Source organism: Lucilia cuprina, chromosome 2 (assembly GCF_022045245.1).
Source record: "Lucilia cuprina isolate Lc7/37 chromosome 2, ASM2204524v1, whole genome shotgun sequence".
In the NCBI taxonomy this organism is placed as follows: Eukaryota; Metazoa; Arthropoda; class Insecta; order Diptera; family Calliphoridae; genus Lucilia; species Lucilia cuprina.
Window position 1 is genome coordinate 40,118,030 of NC_060950.1, and position 23,320 is coordinate 40,141,349.

At 33.2% G+C, this 23,320-nt stretch overlaps 2 protein-coding genes across 3 annotated transcripts in view; both read left to right on the plus strand.

The window, feature by feature from the left end:
- The window catches only part of LOC111684789 (DNA ligase 1), a 126,713-nt gene that overhangs the window by 38,213 nt on the left and 65,180 nt on the right, over positions 1-23,320 (plus strand). For both annotated transcript variants that reach the window (XM_046949630.1, XM_046949636.1), the window contains one exon: positions 15,704-15,876. In XM_046949630.1, the coding sequence (XP_046805586.1) occupies positions 15,704-15,876 (173 nt within the window). The remainder of the gene's footprint in view (positions 1-15,703; positions 15,877-23,320) is intronic.
- On the plus strand, positions 10,873-11,807 carry LOC124419576 (zinc finger MYND domain-containing protein 10 homolog). The gene has a single exon (XM_046949645.1). It carries the CDS (start codon positions 11,340-11,342, stop codon positions 11,790-11,792), a length of 453 nt encoding a protein of 150 aa, XP_046805601.1. The 5' UTR covers positions 10,873-11,339; the 3' UTR covers positions 11,793-11,807.

Below are 23,320 nucleotides of genomic sequence, written 5' to 3' on the forward strand. Positions count from 1 at the left end.
AATGACGTAGGAATTATAGGTCGCATAGTTAGGTTATCCTGGATTAAGTATAAATATTATCCCTGCATCCTGCCATTTATTGGGGGTATATGTGAACTCTAAGCATGCAGTAAACATCTGAGACAGATTTTCGGAAACCAGTCCCGCCTCCATCCGTAAGAGTGCCGGGAAAATGCCATCCGGCCCTGCAGCTTTATAGGGAGCGAAGCTCTTGATTGCCCCTTAACCATATCAGATGTTAGTACAATTTGCGTGTTAGCCTCCTCTTCCTCCAATATCAGTTCATCTATGTTATTCGATATAACGGGTGGGAAAGGGAGTCCATTAGGAGTTTCATTGTCTTCTCCATATCATCCAGCCTCTTGCCCGTGTCACCGACTATAGATTCCGGTTGGACATGAGTTTTGGATAGGATTTTTTATCTTCTATACGTTATTTACGCTGTTTTCCTGTTCACATAAAAGTTTCCAGGAGTCTCGTTTGGCTTTACGAATTCGTTTAGAAGCTCTTCTGAACATATTGACGAGGGTAGCTTTATTACCTAAGTTCGATGTGATCAAGTGCAAACTATAACAAAGAAAACCATAAGGGCTTGTCCTCTGCGATTGGAGTTTGTACTACCCCAAGCTACATGGTGGGATTTGGCATCACAACCTATTACGATATGGATAATCCTGTTGAGAGGATAAAACATACGTTCTTGTGACGTAAGATACATGTTCTCGGTCGAGACCCTGTATCAGCGTAGAAAGTTGGAAATTTACGTGATTTAATCCAGAAACCTTGTTGCGTTGGTTGCCGTCTCATTCCGATGGAGGTTTATTTGGATAACCTCAAATATTGTCATTCATTTAAATATTCTAGCGAGTTGGTGATCATCTCCCAGCTCGTAGGATTTGACTCCTCCGGGTATTCTAAAATGGCTATAGATGCAGTGGGTACCATTTTTTTTCATACCTTCATTTATTTATTATTGTTTTTTCTTTACATTTAAAAAAACTTAATTCTAATCCCGCGAAGCTTTTAGCTTGTCTGCAGGATGTTTTGGGATTAATATTAAAAAAGAACTTGATACATTTATTATTATTTGATTTTAAGAATAAATATGAAAATGATTTTAATTTTCATTGCGAATTTAAGTATTTTTTCAAATTTGCTTTTCTTTTACGGACATTTTTATCATACAAAAAGTATAAAGGTAATATATTAAATAAATTTGGTAAGGTTATATTAAATTAATTTTTGCTATAGTTATTTTTGTATCTTCCTTCTGCACCTCTTCGTGTGTTATATGCGTGGTTTATTGGTTTCAGAAATCGAGGGTCGTTATAGAATTCATTGATGCGTGTGTTGTAGTAAAGACTTTTAGCGTTTAGTACTTCCAGTTCAGTTGCAATGCTGTTAGTAGTTGATAAACCAATATTTTGCCTCTTTTCTTGTTTGCGTTGTTGTTGACGGTATTGGAGTTGATGAGGCTTGTGTTGTTGTTTTTAGCTGGGTTGGTATTTAGTTGTGTGCTAATTGTATTCATATTAAGTGTATTGCTGTTGTTTACATCGACATCATCTGTATTGTTGGAGTTGTTGTAATATCTTACATTAGACATGTTACTGCTGTTGTTTCCGTATATTAATGGAATTTGGAGTTGTTGGTTATACAGTTTTTTTCTTATTAATATTTTTAAGATTTGATTTTGAGATATTTGTAGAGATTTGCAGTATGTTGAGCTTCCCTACACTGTTATTCCGTGTCTAATATACGGTTCTGCTAATGACAAATATGCCTGTTTAAGAACATCAAAAGTAAAGCAGTTACTTAGATGGTATAAACTATATGAAGCAGTCCGAAGTTTCTTCGATGTATACTGTATGTGTGACAACCACTTAAAATTCTCGTCCACATAAACCCCGAGACATTTATAGGTTTTAATTATACCCTTCACCTTCGTGAGAAGGGTATATATAAGTTTGTCATTCCGTTTGTAATTTCTATAATATAATTTTCCGACCCTATAAAGTATACAGTATTGTTCGAAACCTAAGCAACTTTTTTTGGCATTGTATACAAAGTGCTATAATTTCTATTTTAATTGATTTATTCAAAATTATATAATTGATAATAATAATATTATATGTCTACATTATACTAACAACAACAAAAGTTTAATTCCATTTCGCTGTGAGTTACAAGAAAATAATAACTGAATTAACTCCAAAAATAGCTGTTCGAAACTTAAGCAACTTTTTGATCTTCTTATGAAAATCTTTGGTCCCTTTGAGTTCCAAACACCTTTATGGAATAGATTAGTTACTAGTGTAGTTCGTAATTAATCCCAAGCGGATTTTAAGCCATTCGAAAGCTGCAATGTTTTCTAAAACTGCGAGTTTCGACCCAGCACTTAAGAATGCCGAACAGCATCTCTAAGGGACTTAAGTCGGGAGATTTTGATAGACAATCAAATAATTTGGGTCGCATTACTCGATAACTACTCTTAGATCAACTTTTCCAAAGGTTTTGGTTCATTATCATGCTGAAAATCGCAATAAAGTAAGTTGTTCTGTTCAATGTACTTAATCCTATGATTCATTTTGTTGGCCAAAAATGTCTCAGAAAGTAAAACAATCCAATTTTATTTGCATTTCAACATCAGGACTTTCTCTACTCATCAAAAATCTTGCCCACAACCTTAATTGTTTGACCTCCATGTTTTTTTAAGCCTTTAATGTACGATCATGTAACCGCATATGAATCCCGCATTGGCATGGCACAGAGTTTACTTAAAGAAATTCGATTTTTTTTACAAATTCTGTACAATTTTGGGTAGAATAGTGAAATTGATTACGCAAGACTAATAAAAAACAGTTTTATTTATAAACGGGTCCACATTTTCCTTATTAAATTCAGGCAAAGTATGTGAGGCTCAAAGGATGAAGGAAATACTATAACATATCCTTTTAGTGAAGGCCCAATAATGAATAGAGAGCAAAAATGTATGGTTGTTGCCATGATTTTTGAAGAGAAGGGTTAATCCTGATGTTGAAACACAAACAGAGTTGGATTGTTTTTCTTCTTGGGACGTTTTTCGCTAACAAAATGAATTATATGATTGAGAACAACGAACAGAACAACTTAATTTATTGCGATTTTTAGCATGATAATGAACCAAAACCTTTGGAAAAGTTGATCTAAGAGTAGTTATCGAGTAATGCGACCCAAATTATTTGATTGTCCATCAAAATCTCTGGACTCAAGTCTCTTAGAGATGCTGTTCGGCATTCTGAAACGCTGGGTCGAAACTCGCAGTTTTAGAAAACATTGCAGCTTGCGAATGGCTTAAAATCCGCTTGGGATTAATTACGAACTACACTAGTAACTAATCTATTCCATAAAGGTGTTTGGAACTCAAAGGTACCAAAGATTTTTATAAGAAGATCAAAAAGTTGCTTAAGTTTCGAACAGCTATTTATGGAGTTAATTCAGTTATTATTTTCTTGTAACTCACAGCGAAATGGAATTAAACTTTTGTTGTTATTATTATAATGTAGACACATAATGTTATTATTATCAATTATATAATTTTGAATAAATCAATTAAAATAGAAAATATAGCACTTTGTATACAATGCCAAAAAAAGTTGCTTAGGTTTCGAACAATACTGTATATATTCTGGATCATTATAGATAGCGGAGTCGATTAAGCCATGTCCGTCTGTCTGTTGAAATCAGTTTTTAGAGGACCCCAGATATCGGCGAGATCCGAATCTTCAATATTTCTATTAGACATGCTTTCGAGAAGATCGCTATTTAAAATCAGCAAAAACGGTCGGTAAATAACGGAGATATGAGCAAACATCCGAGACAACCTCTGAAAATTTCATCAAAAAATTGTTATAAAAGCAACAACAACACTGTATATAGAAAAAGATGTACACGTGTGTGTAGATGTATTTGGTTTTATTCAGCTGTGTATTTTCTACTAAAATACACAGAAAAAAATATGATTTGCATTTTTTGTTAAAATAACATAATTTTCCCTTTTGTTTTGCAAATATATTTTTTAATGAATAGAAAAAAGTATTTAAAACGTTTTCAATTATATGAGAGTAGATTGTGATTTATTGTACAATAATTTTTATGCGAATAATGTAAGTTTGAAATTTAAAACTAACACAAATTTTTTCCAAGTTCTTTTTAAAACAATTTTTTTTTACGATAAACAAAAACAAAATCTACGTCTCGTCAATGTTTACCAGCAATGAATCAGAGGTCGAAGTCGACCGGCTTCGAGTCGGAGCTTAGCCGCCGCCGAACTATATTTAGTTGCTTGAGCCGCCGCCGAAACATTCGGCTTAAATCGACTCAAATTTTTTTAATGTTTTTATTAACTAGACTGTAAGATCAATTATGTTTAAAATACACTATGGTGAAGGGTATATAAGATTCGGCACAGCCGAATATAGCACTCTTACTTGTTAATTTTTATTTTAATTTAAAGATTTTTTTAATTTAAAACTTTAGGTTCAAATTTTTCAAAGCCTAATAGAGCAAGCTGTCGCAATTCATTATCAAGTTGTTGTAAATCTGTGTCGAATGACGGAAATCTTTTTTTAAAAAGGGATAATGTCTTTGGTTCAAAAGATTGAGCAACTTTTGGATTAACAATATCTACAATAGAATAAATTTGATCACTAAAATCAAATCTTGATTTTATTTGACGAATTGCCTCTATGTAAAATTCTCTACAATCTTGATTTTTGATGCTCTTGTTTAGAGGTTCGTATGCGATCGTGTTGTGTACATGTAATTTGCCGAAAATCTTCGTTGTCAGAACAATACTAGCGCCGACGTCTGGTCTATAGCTAAGCGCATTTACAAAAACAAAAGAGTACCAAGCGCATAGGGCTTGGGCACCCTTGGTTTGGATGCTGTTGGCGTCATTGCGTTGTTATTATACCCTACACCACTTTAGTGGGGAGGGTATATTGGGTTTGTGCTGATGTTTGTAACATAGAAAAATATTCGTCCAATACCCACCTTAAAGTATACCAATCGTCTAAGAATCATTTTCTGAGTCGATTAAGCTATGTCCGTCCGTCCGTCTGGCCGGCTGGCTGGCTGTCCATGTATACCTTGTGCGCAAGGTACAGGCCGCAATTTTGAAGATAATTAGATGAAGTTTGGCACCCACGCTTCTTTTGTCCCAAGGACGAAGCCTATTGAAAATGGTTAAAATCGGTCCATTATTTCGACTAGCCCCCATACACAAATAGGGCCTTTTGGCTTATAATTAATTTAAATGATCTATTATGTTAACAAAACGATAATAGCTGTGTCGTCAGCATATGCAAATGCAGTGCAGTTTTGAAGTATGTTTAGCATATCGTTATTAACGTTTTTATATTAGGTAGAGTATAGGTCCAAGTTTTGACCCTTGAGGAACACCACTATCGCAATTTGTTTCGCCGCAGATTTTTACTCGATATTTGCGCGACTCTAGAACCATTCCAAACTCTTGCCTCTAACTCCATTTCGTTCCAAAATAGTTAAAAGATGGCGATGCGAAAGTGTATCCAAAGCCTTGCTGAAGTCTATGAAGATTACGAGAGAGTGTAAATTTTGTCCTTAACACATATTTATTTGATTTGAGAAATCTCCTAACAATTGATTAATGTTTTTACCCTTTTGAAACCCGTATTGGTTCGGGTTTATAATTTTGAACTTTCTTAAGTATTCGTTGAGCCTTCGAACTATTATTTCTTCTAGAACTTTTTCAATAACTGGTAGTATTGAAATGGGTCTGTAATTATTGCATTCGATTTTAATGCCGCTTTTATAAATTGGGCGAATTATTGAGCTTTTTAATCAATTTGGTATAGTTGCATTTTCAATACTTGAGTTGATAAAAGTAGTAATTGTTGGCGTAAGTAAGTAAGAATTATACTTCAGATCTCTTTTCCTAATTCTATCTATTCCTGCTCTTTACGTGTATTTAGAGTTCTTAGAATATTAAATACTTCACCTTCTAAAAATTAAAATTATTCGCGAATTTATTTGAAATTATTTTAAGGTCCTGGCCTTTAAAGTTATTTACTATTGCAGTGTCAATATTATAAGTTTTTTTGCTCGTAATTTCATTTATTATTTGCCAGGTAGCTCTTACGTTATTTTGATTTTCTAAAAATTTAGTTTTATAATAATTATTTTTCACAAAGTTTATTTTTTTATTTAAATATTTCGAAATTTTTTATATTGAATCTCATAACTGTGGGATGAGAGCCAAAGCAAACGTGAGAGAGCTTGATTGCAAGTAACATCAGTTCTTGTGCAACCGTGAAGACGAAAGACGTAAAGACGCAACCGCGATTTAAGTAATCTTGAATTTATAATTTAAATTACTTTGTGAAACTAAATATTTTTCATTAATTCAATGAACTGAAATTAAAAAACTATTTTCATAAGCCTAAAGAAAAAATATCCACATAACTATTATTATTTTTGTTATTAAGCGATTTAATATAAAGTTTATCCCGAACTTCACAATATTTTATTAATTCTTCATTCATCCACGGGTTCACTTTTCTATGTTTTTTAATCTTTTTGTTAGTAGATTTAGATATATCATACATACATTGATTTCACTGCGGTGTCGACTCTTTCCCAATTTTGTACAGCGCTGCTGTTCTGTCTTTTGGTGAGTGAGTCATTTCCTCCTCACTTTTAGGATTTGACTTCTCAAAATTACCAGTACTTGTTAATGATGCTTTGGGTCCATATCGGACCCGGTTTTGACAACCCTTTAATCTGCGCCTCTTTTGACGAGTTAGTGATACCTTCCTCGCTTTTAGAATTTGACACCTTAACGTTATCGGTGATGATGTGGTTTTAGGTATTTCAGTGTCCTTTTCGAGGCTTGTTGTAATAGCCCTTCCAATCGGCACCTTCCCAATTTTGAATATGACAACTTTAGAGCCGAAGTAACCTTATCCGCTTTGCCTTAGATCTTTTAAGTCCGATTTTCCTTTGGAGTGTCCTGGGATTGACTAACTATGATTTCCTAAAGCATCTTTTTCAACTTTACTCACTGTTGCAGGATGACTATACGTGACTCGCGAGTGCTTCAACACTTGCCGCAGGTACTGGGTTTTTTATGCCCAGTAACTTTCTTCTTTTTATTTTTATTTTCCATTTTTTCCAGTTTTTTGGTCCGCGGGGAATATAATATTCCCAGGTGGTGGAAAATCTGTCCTCCCTCAGCTTAAGTCAAACTAAAACTGGGGGAGAACAGATGGTCCATCACCTCTATCCGCGACCAGGGGACGGTCTCGGTAGGAAACATGGGTTAACTTCCCCAAGATTTCTATTTTTGGTCTAATGGAGTATTTTTTGTCAATTGTGATTAATTACATACACAGTATAATTATGACACATTTAAAATAAAATTTTCTAATGTATTTTAAATTAAAATTGTATTAGAATGCCTTCTTCATGGTAATAAATGGTATTTTAATTTTGATATTTTAATATATATTTGTTTTATGTGGAGCAATTTTGGGCATGTGGGATTTTCGTTGTTTATGGTTTATATTAACAAGCACACTCTGACAACATATACACTTTTTGACTTAAGTATATAAGGAGTGAGATCGAAAAATTCCTAACACACGTTTTTCATTACATTTTTCAACCAAAGTATTATTTGATTTTTTTTTGATCAAGTTACCTTTTAAAAAGCATGTCAGTTATTATGTGTAATGTCAATTATATTAATTTTTTTGTTAATCTGATTAAAATGAGTGACCAGAAAAAAGTGCGTACTGAAATTATTAAATATTTTACGTTTTTGTTCTTTTGAAGGTGCCAATGAACATGTTTGGCATATTTGGAGGTGCATCCAAACTCACCAGCAGAGGCTGCTGGCCTGAGAGCCTATTCGGATTATGTTATAGGTGCAGATGCTATAAGACATGAAAATGACGATTTATTTACTTTGATTGAAACGCATGAACAGCAGCCCTTAAAAATGTACGTGTATAACATTGATGATGATGCCTGCCGTGAGGTGACCATCAAGCCAAATACACATTGGGTGGTGAGGGTGCTTTAGGATGCGGCATTGGTTACGGCTATTTACATCGTATACCCATACAAGCTGGTAATGCTTCTGTTGCTAAACCACCAACAACTATACCGTCATCTACAAGTGTGACGGCACCACTGCCAACATCTACACCGGTTATACCGGCAACGGCACCAAGCACAGTTATAGCACCTTCATTGCCTTATGTGCCTCCTCTAAGTAACACGTTTGCTACTGCCGCATCCAACGCAGCAACACCAACAACTATAACGACTCCACAACAGGATAATACGGTAAATCCTCCAACTCAAAGTGTTTTCAAGGCCTATTTCAATCCTGATGATAATACACCTGAATTGATAACAACACCTGAAACAAATAATTTGGGAAATAAAGAGGAAACTACTAGTGAACAAGTAAAACAGCCAATTGAACATAATTCTCCTACTGAGGCCTCCCAGCCAACAGCAACACCTAATGAAAACTTAACAGCACAATTGCAAAATTCTGCTGAGGCCAACTTTGGTACTGTACCAACATCGGTTAACACTACCTTGCCACCACCTTCGAATCTTTATATACCAGGCGTAATAGAAGCAACTAGTAATGTTGCTAATATGCCACCAATATCGACCCCAACGCAATTACCCTATCCTCAAGCTACTGCTCCCCCAACACAGATGAACGCTAGTGCAATTCCTATGTATTCGACTGGTATACAACAATATATGTCATCTCCAGCGGCTTTATCGTATCCGGCTGCCCAAACTGTACCTAGTTATCCACAAATTCAACCTTCAATGGGCGGTTTATATCCTACACAAAGTACACCTATGCCACCACAAATGGCGGCTTATCAACAACAACAGCAGCAGCAAACACAACAAGCAACACCATTAGTACCCGTTATGGCACCAACAACTACATCTGCTCCCGTTATGCCACCACCACCACAAACATCGTCATCTATGAACCCCTTTACTCCTCCACCACCCACTTCAACAGCATTTAATAATTAAGTTATATGTTTAAAGAAAAGAGTTTATAATTATGCATAAATTTGTTTTTGTTTAAAATTTCTATAACAAACAAACAACCTTATCATTTAGTTTAACCCTCTCTCTGTCTCTCTTCTTTAATAATTTCTTATCTTTAGCCCAATTTTGTTCTCATAATAAAACGTTTATTCCCTTTTAACTGTGACAATTGCATGAGCTTTTAACTTTATATTTTTAATTGAATCACAGGTCCATTTTCTTTTTAAAACAATATAAATGTATTTTAGTTTGCTGACAAAGTCATAATTTAAAATTAAAAGACTTAAAAAAATGGTTTAAGTATTACAATAACCTAACACATTTCAAAAATAAATGGACTTTTAATTAAATTCATTAAAATAGCTCATACATATATTATTTAATATTAATTTTGTTTATTATATTTTTTGCCTTATTGTTTGTTTTATATAAATAAATATAAATAACTTTATAATGATGTGAACGTATTGATGGTTTTTAAGAAAAAAATTTTATTATAATTATTATAAAATTTATATGTACACTTTATAAATAATAACCATTACATATTTCAAATATTTGTACTACTTCATCTGTATGTACTGCTATTAATAATTATTATATATTATACATACTTAGATAAAAGCAAGTCACAAAAAAACTTGAACATTATTCGTTTTATTAAAAATAATCTTATAAAAGTTGAAAAGTTGACTAGCAAGAGAGAATCTGTCTGGCCTTCTCTTCACCTTATGTTTTTCAGATATTCTTCTTCCTGGTTGGTTTACGTGATAGTTCACTACGCGCGAACATTCAAGTAGAGTCAAGAGACTCTACTTGAATGATGGACCATTTGTCCTCTTTCAGCTTTAATTTCATTTAAGCTGAGGGAGGGCAGATTGTCCACCACCTGGGAATATTATATTCCCCGCGGACCAAAAAACTGGAAAATAAAAATAAAAAGATAAAAGTTACGGTGTAGGGTCTAAATAACCCAGTACCGGCGGCAAGTGTTGAACTACTCGTGTGTCACGTGCCGTCGTCATCCTGCAATCGTGAGCAAAATACTACTACTTTGGCCTCCGTGGCGGACAATGCGTCAAGTGTACAGCATGTCACTGGCAAAAATATAGGGGTGAAAGAGAAGGATGTATTCGGAGAGAGCTCTAAGCTACCTCAGCCTTAAATACTGACTCTAAATCCTTAGATCATAATAATAATACCATTATAGCAAATCCCAAAAAGGATGAAGTAGAGCAAATGGTGAAAGAGTTAAGTGATAGCATAGCTAAATTACCTATTACAAAGAAAATACTTTCTGGAGCACAGAGGAGGAAGTTGAAAAAGATGCTTCAGGAAATCATAGTCAATCCCACGACACTCCAAAGGAAAAATCGGACTCTTTCACAAGATCTCAAAAAGGATCAGGTCTCCCGAGGAGTTGACAACTGATAATAAAACTAAGAAGAAAAAGAGCTCCCGTCTTCTAATACACATCCAATTTACTCAAAGAAACCTTAATTGAGAATCCTGCGAGTAAGGGTGACGACACAAAGCCTGACATTCCGAAGGAATTACGGAACACGTAATTCCTAAGAATCTTCCAATCAGTTATTTCCGGAATAACATTCTTAACATCAAAATAAGTTTTGCCGACTTTTGTTGACATAATAGAACATTTAACATAATTATGAGGGGTACGTTTGTATTGGGGCTAGACGAAATACATCGTCCTTGGGCCAAAAAAAGTGTGTGCCAAATTTCATCCAATTATCTTGAAAATTGCGACCTGTACCTTGAGCACAAGGTTTACATGAACAGCCAGACGGAGGGATGGACTTAGCTTAATCGATTTAAAAACGATTCTAAGCCCTCCCCACTAAAGTGGTTTAGGGTAGCTTTTTACTTTAGGTCAAAAGATAATGAAGAAAGATATAGCACATTGAAATGACACAATAAATCTTATAAAAAGTATATCTTCGCTCTGCTCAAACATCTCAAAAATTACCAAAAACGGGGATTTGTTAAAAAGTGTAAACTGTCTTTAAATATCTTACGTTAACACTTTCCATATCGGTTTCTAAGCAGAAATTATATTACTACATACGGTTTTTATAACCATAGTAACCAAAACTTTGTTTATTGAAATAAATATTGAAAATTATAAAATATTTTACCTAAAATCGAGCAAAAAAAACTTTAGAAGAAAAGCAGAACAGTAAAATATTTAAAATTCAATACAAAATATGGCTAATTTCGTATATCCCGAAGAATTAACATATTTCATTGAAAGTATTCGACCATTTCAAATTAAAGATGTTGGTTCAACAAAATGGTTAGATGTCCATGAAATGATTATTAAACTTAGCCAACAGGCATTACTTGAGGCTGCCGAACATCGCGAAGAGGAAGTTAAGGAAATGTTAATAGCTCGTGATAAGCTAAAGGTGTTAATACACGAAGCATTTTGTATATTTTTGTGGAAAACAAAAGTTTTACCGCATCTCTTAGATATCGATCCAAATCCTTCGGCTACGTTTTTGATCTATACGGTTTTATATCATGAAGGAGCGGTAATTTCACTCTTAGACATGGCATTATATCATGAAAGTGGTTGTGAGGCATTACAGGATTCGGCTATTGATTTGATCGACTATTGTGCTCAAGCTGTAGCTCAGGTTATTGGTTTAGCAAGGTAGGTTTGTAAGGACATGATTACGCAGGAGCTAAAGTTCTATGAATACTCAATCAAAATCTTACCTTAGAATTTCGGTATTACAACAGATTTTTTTTTTTGAAATTGTAATAATAATTTGAATCAAATAAAAAAAATAAAGCTGTAAGTTTAGTGGTTTCTTTTTTATAAACATATATGTATGTTAAGAATTTTTCGATCTCACTCCTTAATAGGTATTCAAACGATTTTTCGTCGATCGGTTAATCGATAAATTTTTGACTATTAATCGCTCGGATAAATGAAAAATGCCCAATTTCAAATAACGAATAAACCAAATAATTTAATAAGTTAAACCTATTAAACAATAAAATTACTGTATATCTGATGCATAATTCAATATTTTTATAATAAATTTACTTTCTGTATTAATTTCTTAATTACTTTTCTATAATAAAGAATATTTATTGGATGATTTTTATAACAATACTTTAGATACATTGAATGGGTTCATGCAGAAACATTTAAAATTTTTGAAAAATCATGAAAACATCCAGTTTTGAGGAACTGTGTGGTGTTTCTAAAGTATTTCAAATAAGTTCTTCAGCAATACATAGTTATAATGAGTAAGCATTAAGTCTGATGTTAAAATCTGCTTCAACTTCTGAAATGAATTCTTACACTCTGAAGATCAATACCATTTAGAATTGTTTTGTAGTAACTCGTCGAGAGGTGCTCTTAGAGATCTTATTGTGCTGATGAATTTACCGAAATTGAAAGAACCATGAAATGATCTATTGGAATGCACCTCTTGCTGATTTTATTCCAGGAACTAGTCTATTAAACGTATATAAGCCTCGATGTGTGTTGATAGTTATGATGAACTTTGTTGTTTCATGAACTTCAAACTGCTTGTATGCGTCATTAAAATCTTGTCTCGTGAAGTACTTACGATTATGAAGTCACATAGAAATATCTTCTGGTGGGTGAAAATGAGCTTCCACATTTTCGTTTAGGCCTGTTGAACAGTCTGCGCATATTCTGATTTTACAATAACTTATCACATTCTTGTTGTTGTACTAGAATTTTCGCTAATACTATTACAAATATCCTCGTCTCCAATTTGTGGCGATGAAACACGAGTTTTTATATTAATAATATTAAAGTAATAATTATTTATTCAATAAGTAAAAATAGTTTACTCAATAAGTCAAAAAATGGTTTGTAATTAATTGTTGATCACGACTTTTACACACAGAAAGTTAGACAGGTTGATGCAGACTGATGTAAGCAGCATTTTAAAATCGTTAGATTTGAAATAGAGTTGTACAACAGCGTTGCATTCTAATGAACAGTGTCACATACCCAACACAAAGAAATACAAAAAAATCAAAACAACACAATTTAAATTGAAATTGTTTAAAAAAATAAATCTGACAATGATTATTTAATGCTTAAAAAGTTCAATTTTACGCTGAAGAAAGTTTTTTGCCTTGCAAGCTAAATCCGTTAAAGTGTCAAAAACACCGGTCTGAACAGGTTAGATTTCACTTATAATTTCAATCTCAAATTACTGAATTTCGGCTCTGTTTGAATGGGATATTAATGTATAAAAGCTTTTTACACTTTTTATACTTTTTTCGTGAGTACGTGGCATGATGCCCTACCCCACGGTGGTCTTTTTCACCCACTGGGTAGACTTGGACAACAGTCTACCATCGCCCCTGAATCCTTCAATGCAAAACTCATGAGGCAATTTTTGTACATTGATTGGGCCGGTCCATGTACAAGCACTTTGCTGAAGTACCCGAGCTATCTAATCTAACCATTGCTGCCCCGTTGCTTAACTTCCGAGATGTAAAAACATCACATCCGTTTACAACCACGCAGCTGGGATGGCCTCTGTTGATTCGGCAACAGAACCTAGAGACGTAACTGGTGGACCAAAGTACGAATCCATCAAATAAGCTGGGCTAATTCTGACATGAACAGAGCCTACTCCGAACAAAGCTTGGAAAGAATGAATTCTATTTCGAATTAATTCCCTTATATTTTTTTTAAATTCGGCTTTAATGTTTTGAATGTATCATTCTTTAAAATCATTCTTTGAATTCAAATTCTAAAGCTGAATTCCTAGGCTTTATATTCTATTGAATTAATTCCTAAGAGAATTCATTCTTTATAGGAATGAATTCAATGGAATGATCATTCATATTTGTTTAATTCCTTCTATTACAAATTGAATGAAAGAAAAAAATTAATTCAATTTTTAATATACAGAATGCTTTTGAATTATAAAACAAAACTTTCATTCAATCTATTTCAAATTGAATGGTTGAAAAATTTTTAAATTCAATTTGTAATAGATTGAATTCAAACAAAATTTATATTGGCTAGAAACATGAAATTAAGTATGTGGAGCCTGGCTTATGTTAGAAGCCATAAAAGGGAACTTTTTGGTACTTTTCGTTTTACAAAAGGTACCATTTGAATTTTATATAATATTCAACCTAGAAATGTGAAATTAAGTATGTAGAGTCTGAATTAGGTGAGAATCCATAAAAGGGAACTTGTACTTTTTGAATATTGAACCTTGAAACATGAAATTAAGTATGTAGATTCGGAATTAGGTGAGAACACATGAAGAGATCTCTTTGGTACTTATTCGTTTTTCAAAATGAACCTTTTGAGTTTTCTATAATAAACACGAATTGAAGTATGTAGTGCCCGGATTAGACGAGAGCAAAACAATGGGGATTTTTTGGTAGTTTTTCGTTCTGCAAAAGGTATTTTTGTAATTTTCTATAATATTGAACCTAGTAAGTTATGTAAAAGAAGACTTTTTGGTAATGAATGTTTTTTTAACACGCTGTGGTGAAGGGTATGTAAGATTCGGCACAACGGAATATAGTACTCTTACTTGCTTTTTACCTATTTTGGACATGAAATATTTTAATGTTTGTTAGAATTATTTTAGACGATTTATTTAATTCTTTAACAAATAAATTATATTTATGTATTTTTTACAAGAAGAAAAATATTTGTTTCGTAAAAAAAAACAAGTAGGAAAGTATAGTCGGACATGGCCGACCATATAATACCCTACACCATGAGTATATTTTTAAAATTTTTACTTTTTATAAAATTTTTATTTTTGTAAAGAAACTTTTATGTTGAATATTACCATAATTCCAAAATATTTAAGCCATTTTAAATGGTTACAAGTCAATTTTAGACGTTTAAGTCATTTTTTGAAGGGGGGTTTGTATGGGGGCTAGGGTCAAATATAGGCCGATCCTTACGAAAATCTGCAGTATCATTTATACTTATACTTTTTTGTGCCAATTTTTAGAGAGATAGCAGAATATTTGACGTAATTATAGCATAAAAAGTTCAAATCGGGAGGTACGGTTGTATGGGGGCTAGGTGAAATAATGGACCGATTTCAACCATTTTTTTCAATAGGCTTCGTCCTTGTGCCAAAAAACATGCTTGGTCCAAATTTCATCAAATTATCTTGAAAATTGCGGCCTGTACCTTGCGCACAAGGTTTACATGGACAGCCAGCCGGACAGACTCAAAAAATGATTCTGAATCGATAGGTATACTTTAAGGTGGGTATTGGACCAATATTTTTGTATGTTACAAACATCAGCACAAACGTATAATACCCTCCCCACTATAGTGGTGTAGGGTATAATAAATATGTTATCTTTTTATATTATTAAAATAAGACATATACGAACATATAACTTTGAAAATTTGCACCATTACAACAAAACAAGTTTAATTAAAGCTTAAAAAAAACAAATTATCTACAATATAAAATCATAACTTTATTTAGTGGCTAGTTATAATAACGGCCTAAACCATTATTAATACTAAGAGTATAATTAATATGTTTTTTATAATCTTATTTTATTTTTATCTTTGTAGAACTCCATATTTAGCTCTTACCAGAACATTTCAATTAATTGAGGATACTAAAGGGCGATTAAAAATGGTTGAAATATTAGGAAATTTTTTTAGCTCCTTGATATTGCTGAATCCCGACGACTTACTGCCAAGTATTTATCTTTCAATAAACCAACTGGCTCCAGCATACGAAGGTAATCGTATATACTATTCTATGTATATGTATGTATGTATGTATGTACGTATGTATATATGTTTGTATTTTTATTTGGAGTCTATAGGCCGATTAACTAAATTTTAACAGTATATTCTGTAAGTTTAGAAAAAACCATACGTATATTTAGAAGTAGATATTATGGTGATCAAATCGGCTTTTAACCGGGTTTAAAATTGGTTTTTCAAATGTTGATTATTTGGTCTTATAAAAACTGTTTCGAATACTTTTATTTTTGCTTGGCATTTAACGGATACTTAAATTAAAGTTTAAGTGAATTTTAATACATCAAGAAATAGGTTGACTAATGTTAGGTTCATTGAAAAATGTCAAATAATCGAAAACCTGAAAATAACCGCTAAAGTCGACAGTGGAAGAAACAGTATTAATTCCGCACTATTGAAGACATTATCACTATTTTGTTGCGCACTTCAGATCCATGTCCAATTTTCAGCATATATTTAAAAGTAGTTCTATTGAATTAGGCGAAGAAGCTAAACAACTTCAAGAAATTTAAAATTATTTTTGATTTACTGTAATTATACCCTTCACTTTCGTGAGAAGGGTATATATAAGTTTGTCATTCTATAATATAATTTTCCGACCCTATAAAGTATATATATTCTTGATCCTTATAGATAGCGGAGTCGATTAAGCCATGTCCGTCTGTCTGTCTGTTGAAATCAGTTTTTAGAGGACCCCAGATATCGGCGATGTCTGAATCTTCAATAATTCTATTAGACATGCTTTCGAAAAGATCGCTATTTAAAATCAGCAAAATCGGTCGGTAAATAACGGAGATATGAGCAAAAATCCGAGACAACCTCTGAAAATTTCATCAAAAAATTGTTAAAAAAGCAACAAAAACACTGTACATAGAAAAAGATGTACACGTGTGTGTGCAGATGTATTTGGTTTTATTCAGCTGTGTATTTTTTTGTATGTTTGGAATTCAAACATACAAAGTATACACAGCAAAAAAGATATGATTTGCATTTTTTGTTAAAATAAAATAATTTTCCCTTTTGTTTTGCAAATATATTTTTTGATGAATAGAAAAAAGTATTTAAAACGTTTTCAATTATATGAGAGTAGATTGTGAGTTATTGTACAATAATTTTTATGCGAATAATGTAAGTTTGAAATTTAAAACTAACACAAATTTTTTCCAAGTGCTTTTTAAAACAATTTTTTTTACGATAAACAAAAACAAAATCTACGTCTCGTCAATGTTTACCAGCAATGAATCAGAGGTCGAAGTCGACCGGCTTCGAGTCGGAGCTTAGCCGCCGCCGAACTATATTTAGTTGCTTGAGCCGCCGCCGAAACATTCGGCTTAAATCGACTCAAATTTTTTTAATGTTTTTATTAACTAGACTGTAAGATCAATTATGTTTAAAATACACTATGGTGAAGGGTATATAAGATTCGGCACAGCCGAATATAGCACTCTTACTTGTTTTTAAGTACACTGAGCTTTTATATAAATGCAAATAAGTTTTTAATTAAACAATTTGATGTTTTGTTAAATATTTTATAAATTTGCAATAGGCATTGTCGTAAATACATATTTAAAAAAATAAAACATTTTGGAATATGGTTTTTAGTTTAAAAATTTAGACCGAAAGTTTAAATATTTTACCATTATTTACACATATTCGTCACACTGTGTATGTATATGAACAATTATCAAAGTAAAAAACAAACAAAATTTTTGGAGCCACATTCAAAATATTTTGTGTGAATATAAAAAGACCCTATCACGCGATGAATCCGTTCGCGAATCATTTCGATTAAGGGACAAAAAAGTTATAGCGGATTTTAAAAAGTGCTGTTTACATATGTAAATCTTAATTTAAAAAATGTACATAATTTAAAGACATACAATAAGATTTGTATTCAAAATTTTTTTTAAATTCACAGCAAGAATTTTATTTCATTTTTTATTTGTTGGTTATAGTTTTTACAAATCTCGAATTAGTAAAATAAAAGAAACCAAGTTAGAGTACCATATTCGGCTGTACCGAATCTTAAATACCCTCCACCAGCTTTTTATTAAACCACATTTAACTATATAATTTTTTTGAAAACTTGACAAAAGTTTTGCTTCTGTAGTGAAGGTTTTAGCCGATGTCAAAAAATTTAGAAGAAGGATCCATAATCCTGTCGAGTTATATTCCGGCGTCGATATTTTTAATGAACTAAATACGTTAAGTTATTTTTGAAACGACTAGACCAGTTCGAAAACATATATACACAGAACATACTCATGTCGAATTTTATCCAGATATAATCAGTTTATAATAAATTATATGTTAGGTTAGGTTAGCATGTTAGAAACTCAGTTTTCTGGACGTAATTCCTAAGAATCTTCCAATCAGTGTTGGTTAAGAATGTTATAATAACATGTCCGGAATAACATCACTTCCAAGATACTTGGATCTAACTTCGACGAATGCCTGACAGTGGCAAAGAAAGTACTCCAGGGTTTCACCGTCCTCTCCACATGCTCTACATTCGTCTGAATCCGCACTTCCAATGTTGTATAGATGTGTCCACTCAGAATACGAACCATCATACTAACCTCCGACTTGCTAATTTTAAGGAGATTTCTCTCGCTCTCATCAGGGTCACCCCATAGAATCTTTGTGATTATACCCACCGTTTCATTATTCCAAGAGGTCTTATGGGATTCTCCCATCCATATTTTTAATTCAGCTTTTGTTGCGTCGAATGGTTTTGCGTTTGTCAGGTTAACTACATCGAGCTACCTTCCCTTTAAAGCTATTACATTCGCCCTTTTGTTGCCGACTACTCCCGAGTGTCCTGGTACCCATATGATGTAAACCTTACTTCTGTTAGAGTATTCAGTTAAAGCTTTCTTACAATCCACAGTGGCGTTTCTAAACGGCTGATCCGATCGGTATAAAATTAGGCGTGAGCGTAGCCAAGGAGTATTCGAGTTTAAGTTTTGAAGATGAACCCCGCAGATGCCCCAGGGACGGAGCTGTGGCGGCTCAAAGTAGGGTACCTACGACATGTAAAATTTTTAAACTTGTGCCATTTTTTTGTTTTTCACCCAAATACAAAGATTTTTATATTTTCTAAAAGCGCTCGACGAGATCTTGAATTGACATCATATTATCTCTTATAATATCCGAGTTATAGGCATTTTAAAATTTAGTGATACAAAATTTACCATACCTTGGTCCGCCTTTTTTTGAATACCGGGCGTAATTTTTGACCAAATGGACTCAATTTTTTCTTGTTACTTAGACAACAAAATTTCCAATAATATACAAAAAATATCATTTACAGGTCCAAAAATATACGTTTTTTAATTTAAAAATTCAAAAAATTTTAGATTTTTGCCGTTTTTTTGCCCAAAATGTGTCTTAACTCTTTTATTAATAAAATAAAATTTTCTTTAAGAACATATAACAATTTTATAGTTTTCTAAAAGGTATCTTTAAGCAGAACGCTTTGGCGTAAAAAACTTGTCCTATTTTTTGAAAATGTTGCCACTGCATCCTTCCGAATATGACCTATTTTTTTATCAAAACTTCAACTTTGGGCGACATGTTCTAAAATCCCAAAGCTGGGATCAGAAAACTGAAAGCAGTTTTGGAAACCTCAATATGTTTTCTATTTACTCCAAAAGTATTTTCCCAGACCCTATGGGCAAAAATGTAAAAAATCCCGTTTTTGGGATTTTCATTCCTATTTTTGGGAATTGCGGGATGCCCTTTGACCTTTTCAATTTTTTTTGCATTTTCTTATTTGAAATGACAAATTTAACAAGCGTTGAAGATTTCATTGAGTTTTGTTCATAAATAAAGATTTTGTCATATATTACATATTTGTTAAATTTCTAAAACTATGCTTTATATCAAAATTTTAATAGGGTCGCAGATAGCTACAACAATTTAGTCCATATTTATCCCTTAATATCTTTTTTTAGTTAGATATGGAAATTCTCGGCCCTTTACAAAAAAATTCAAGCCAATATCTCAATTACATTCAAAAATATGTTCATTTAAACCTGTGTCCTTTAATTTCATCTTTTTCATATTTTAGTATTAAGTATAACAGAACATACATTTGGTGTTGAATAAAATATTTGGACAATTTTTAAAAATTATTTAGTTAATTATTTTGTTAAAGACTATAACATTGTATATACAATAAAAAATATTATTTTATTATGAGCCACGCACAACAACACCTAAATCACACCACACAAACCACCTTTCCCGCCCACTGAAATATAAAACACAATTTAATACAATATCATCAGTTAGTATAATAGCTTTTTTATTTGAACTGTTTATCTTAAACATAATACAATTAATTCTTACAACCTACTTATATAGTTAATTCCTAACACTACTTATTTTCTATAAAATAATCTGTCATATCGGTATACATATCCTGAGGGTAATATAAGTCCTTTAAATCTTCCTCCTTTTGAGATGATAGAGTTTCATAACAAATCCATCTTTTTCGCATAGTTGAAAGAACAGGATCAGAAGATAGAAGTAAACTATTAAAAATATCTTCATTCTGTGATTGCCTGGAGCATTTTCTTAAGCTGAAATGTTGAACATGCTTAAAATCTCGATTCCTCGCTTCCTGGGCTTCTTCTGTTAACTCTCCAAGTGGAAGAATATTCGATTCAATTATTATTTGACCATGACACAATACTTTGTTTACTGTTGGTGTTAGTTCCCTCCATGGATACAGAGATACAAGTAATTTAGAAATTTCAGATGTATATTCCCCAAATCGATTTCCATTAATTTTATGTTTACTATTCAGTGCCATTAAAATAGTGTTAACTCTTCGAAGCAACTCCTTGTCGATTCCAGTTATTTTTGAAGTAATTTCAAAATCACGAAAAACCTTCTCGCCGTATTACCGTCATTTGTACTACCGCAACTTGGAAGTAGTTTGTCGATGTTTAATCCCATCTGAACTTTAAATTCTTCTTGGATTCTGCTTTTTTCCGCAGCTCTCAGTTCTTTCAATTCTTCTTTATTTTTTGTTGATTTAGTAAGATTCTCTGGCACACTTCTATATTTGAGGTCGTATGCTATGTGTAAAAAATAATCCAAAAATCGTATTCTGGCATGAAGTGGTGAAATTCCGAAAGACAGAACTTCTTCATTAATACTTCTGCTTTTGTTTATATTTGAGAATTGCGACTTTTTCTCATTACATACTGAGCATCTCCAGAAGGAAGAAGTTTCTGTTATGGCATTGCTGACCTTTCCATCAATCATTGTTAAGCTTAGCTAATATGATACGTTAATAGAGAATTCCTTTATTTTTATGCAAATGGGCTCCAGTGCATTTATTTCATCTTTTAAATATTCCACTAAATCTTTTGTTGTTTTCTTTGACTCCTTTATATATTCAAATCCAATGGGTCTAAAAAAATTTTTTGAACCCGGAGTTGTATTGATACATATATCTTCAAATGAATTTCCGATGCTTGACGATGATGGATTAAGGGAATATGAACGAATTCGTAATGACACTAATGATGACATAAATACACTTTTGTAGTCTGCTAATGTATATTTTTGGATCTGTAAATGATATTGATCTGAAATTTTTATATTATTGGAAATTTTCTTGTCTAACTAACAAGAAAAAATTGAGTCCATTTGGTCCAAAATTACTCCCGGTATTCAAAAAAAGGCGGACCAAAGTATGGTAAATTTTGTATCACTAAATTTTTAAATGCCTATAACTCGGATATGATAAGAGATAAGTAGCATGTTTTTTCGAGATCTCGTCGAGCGCTTTCAGAAAATATAAAAATTTTTGTATTTGGGTGAAAAACAAAAAAATGGCACGAGTTTAAAAATTTTACATGTCGTAGGTACCCTACTTTGAGCCGCCACAGCTCCGTCCCTGGGGCATCTGCGGGGTTCATCTTCAAAACTTAAACTCGAATACTCCTTGGCTACGCTCACGCCAATTTTTATCCCGATCGGATCAGCCGTTTAGAAATGCCAGATTTATTTCCAAAAAATTTCCATTCTGCCCCACTGTGCAATCCAATACGGTCTTAAATTTAATTCTATCACCTGATATCGCCCTAATTGATTTCTGGCTGTCGGTAAATATATTAAGCCCTGTGGGCGCCATATTTATTCTAATCCAATTTAAACATTCCGTTATTGCTCGTACTTCTGCCTGGAAGCGTGTGTTATGATTGGTATATTTCTGTTTCTGGGTCTTCAATATAGAACCCCAGGCCCACTTTGTCCCCTAATTTAGAGCCATCCGTGTAGCAATGGATTCCTACTGGTATTTCCAGAGCATTGGTTAAAGTAGGCACCACTTATACCCAAGCAGCATGTACGCTAAACTCCCTGTAGTAGTTTGATATTACACTTTTTGTCCAAAGCAGTCCACCAGATTAATGAAGCATAAGCTAGAATTGGTCTAATTACATTTTTTTAAAGCCAATTTGTCATAGAAGGACTAAGACCCCATTTCATGCCTATGGTTCTCCTACATATCGCCCAGCACCGATGTAACTTGTTGATCCTATCCTCTATGTGGTGTTTGCATTTTAATTTCCGGTCAAGTATTACACCTAGGTACTTAACTTTGTCTGTCACCGGTATCTTCTTACCCAGGAAGCAAGGTTCAGTATATGTAGAAATTTTTGTTTTTCTTGTGAAAAGACAGATTTCCGTCTTCGCCGGGTTAACATTGAGGCCTCTCGGTTGAGCCCAGCTTAAGGCCGTATTCAGAGCCTCCTCAGCTCTTCTACACAAGTAATTTGGATCCTTTCCCTTTAAAAGTATTACGACATCGTCTGCATAGCAGACAGGTCTAAGTCCTTTCTCGGTTAGGGTCCTTAGAAGGCTATTAATCGTGGTAACCCAGATTATCCATCTATTCCTTAGCATGTAGTTGATCCAGTTACGGAGCACCCGGCCAACATAAAACTGGTCTAGGGATTGGATAAGAGTATCAGTCTGCACGTTATTGAAAGCGCCTTCGATGTCAATGCATACCGCCAGTGATTACAGTTTGCTATCGAAAGATTCACCGTTGTAGTGGACGACTTCGTTTAAAGCGGTTTCCACCGATCGTCCCTTTACATAAGCATGCTGCTTATATTTAAGGTCTTTGTATGGTATAGGAATTTTTTTATCTTCGATACGTCATTTACGCTATCTACCTGTTCACAGAAAAGTTTCCATTAGTATCGTTTGGCTTTTCGAACGATTTTCTTATATTCACCAAGTTTATTATGATACTCATCCCAGTACACCGCGGTCTTTTTACGCCGTGCACGGTTAAATAGTTTGCGAAGAGTCTTCCCAAGGTTCCGGATCTCGCTAGTTACTCAGGGTTTTTCCTGGGCAGATATCCGCTCTCGCAGAGAGCAGCTGTCCTCG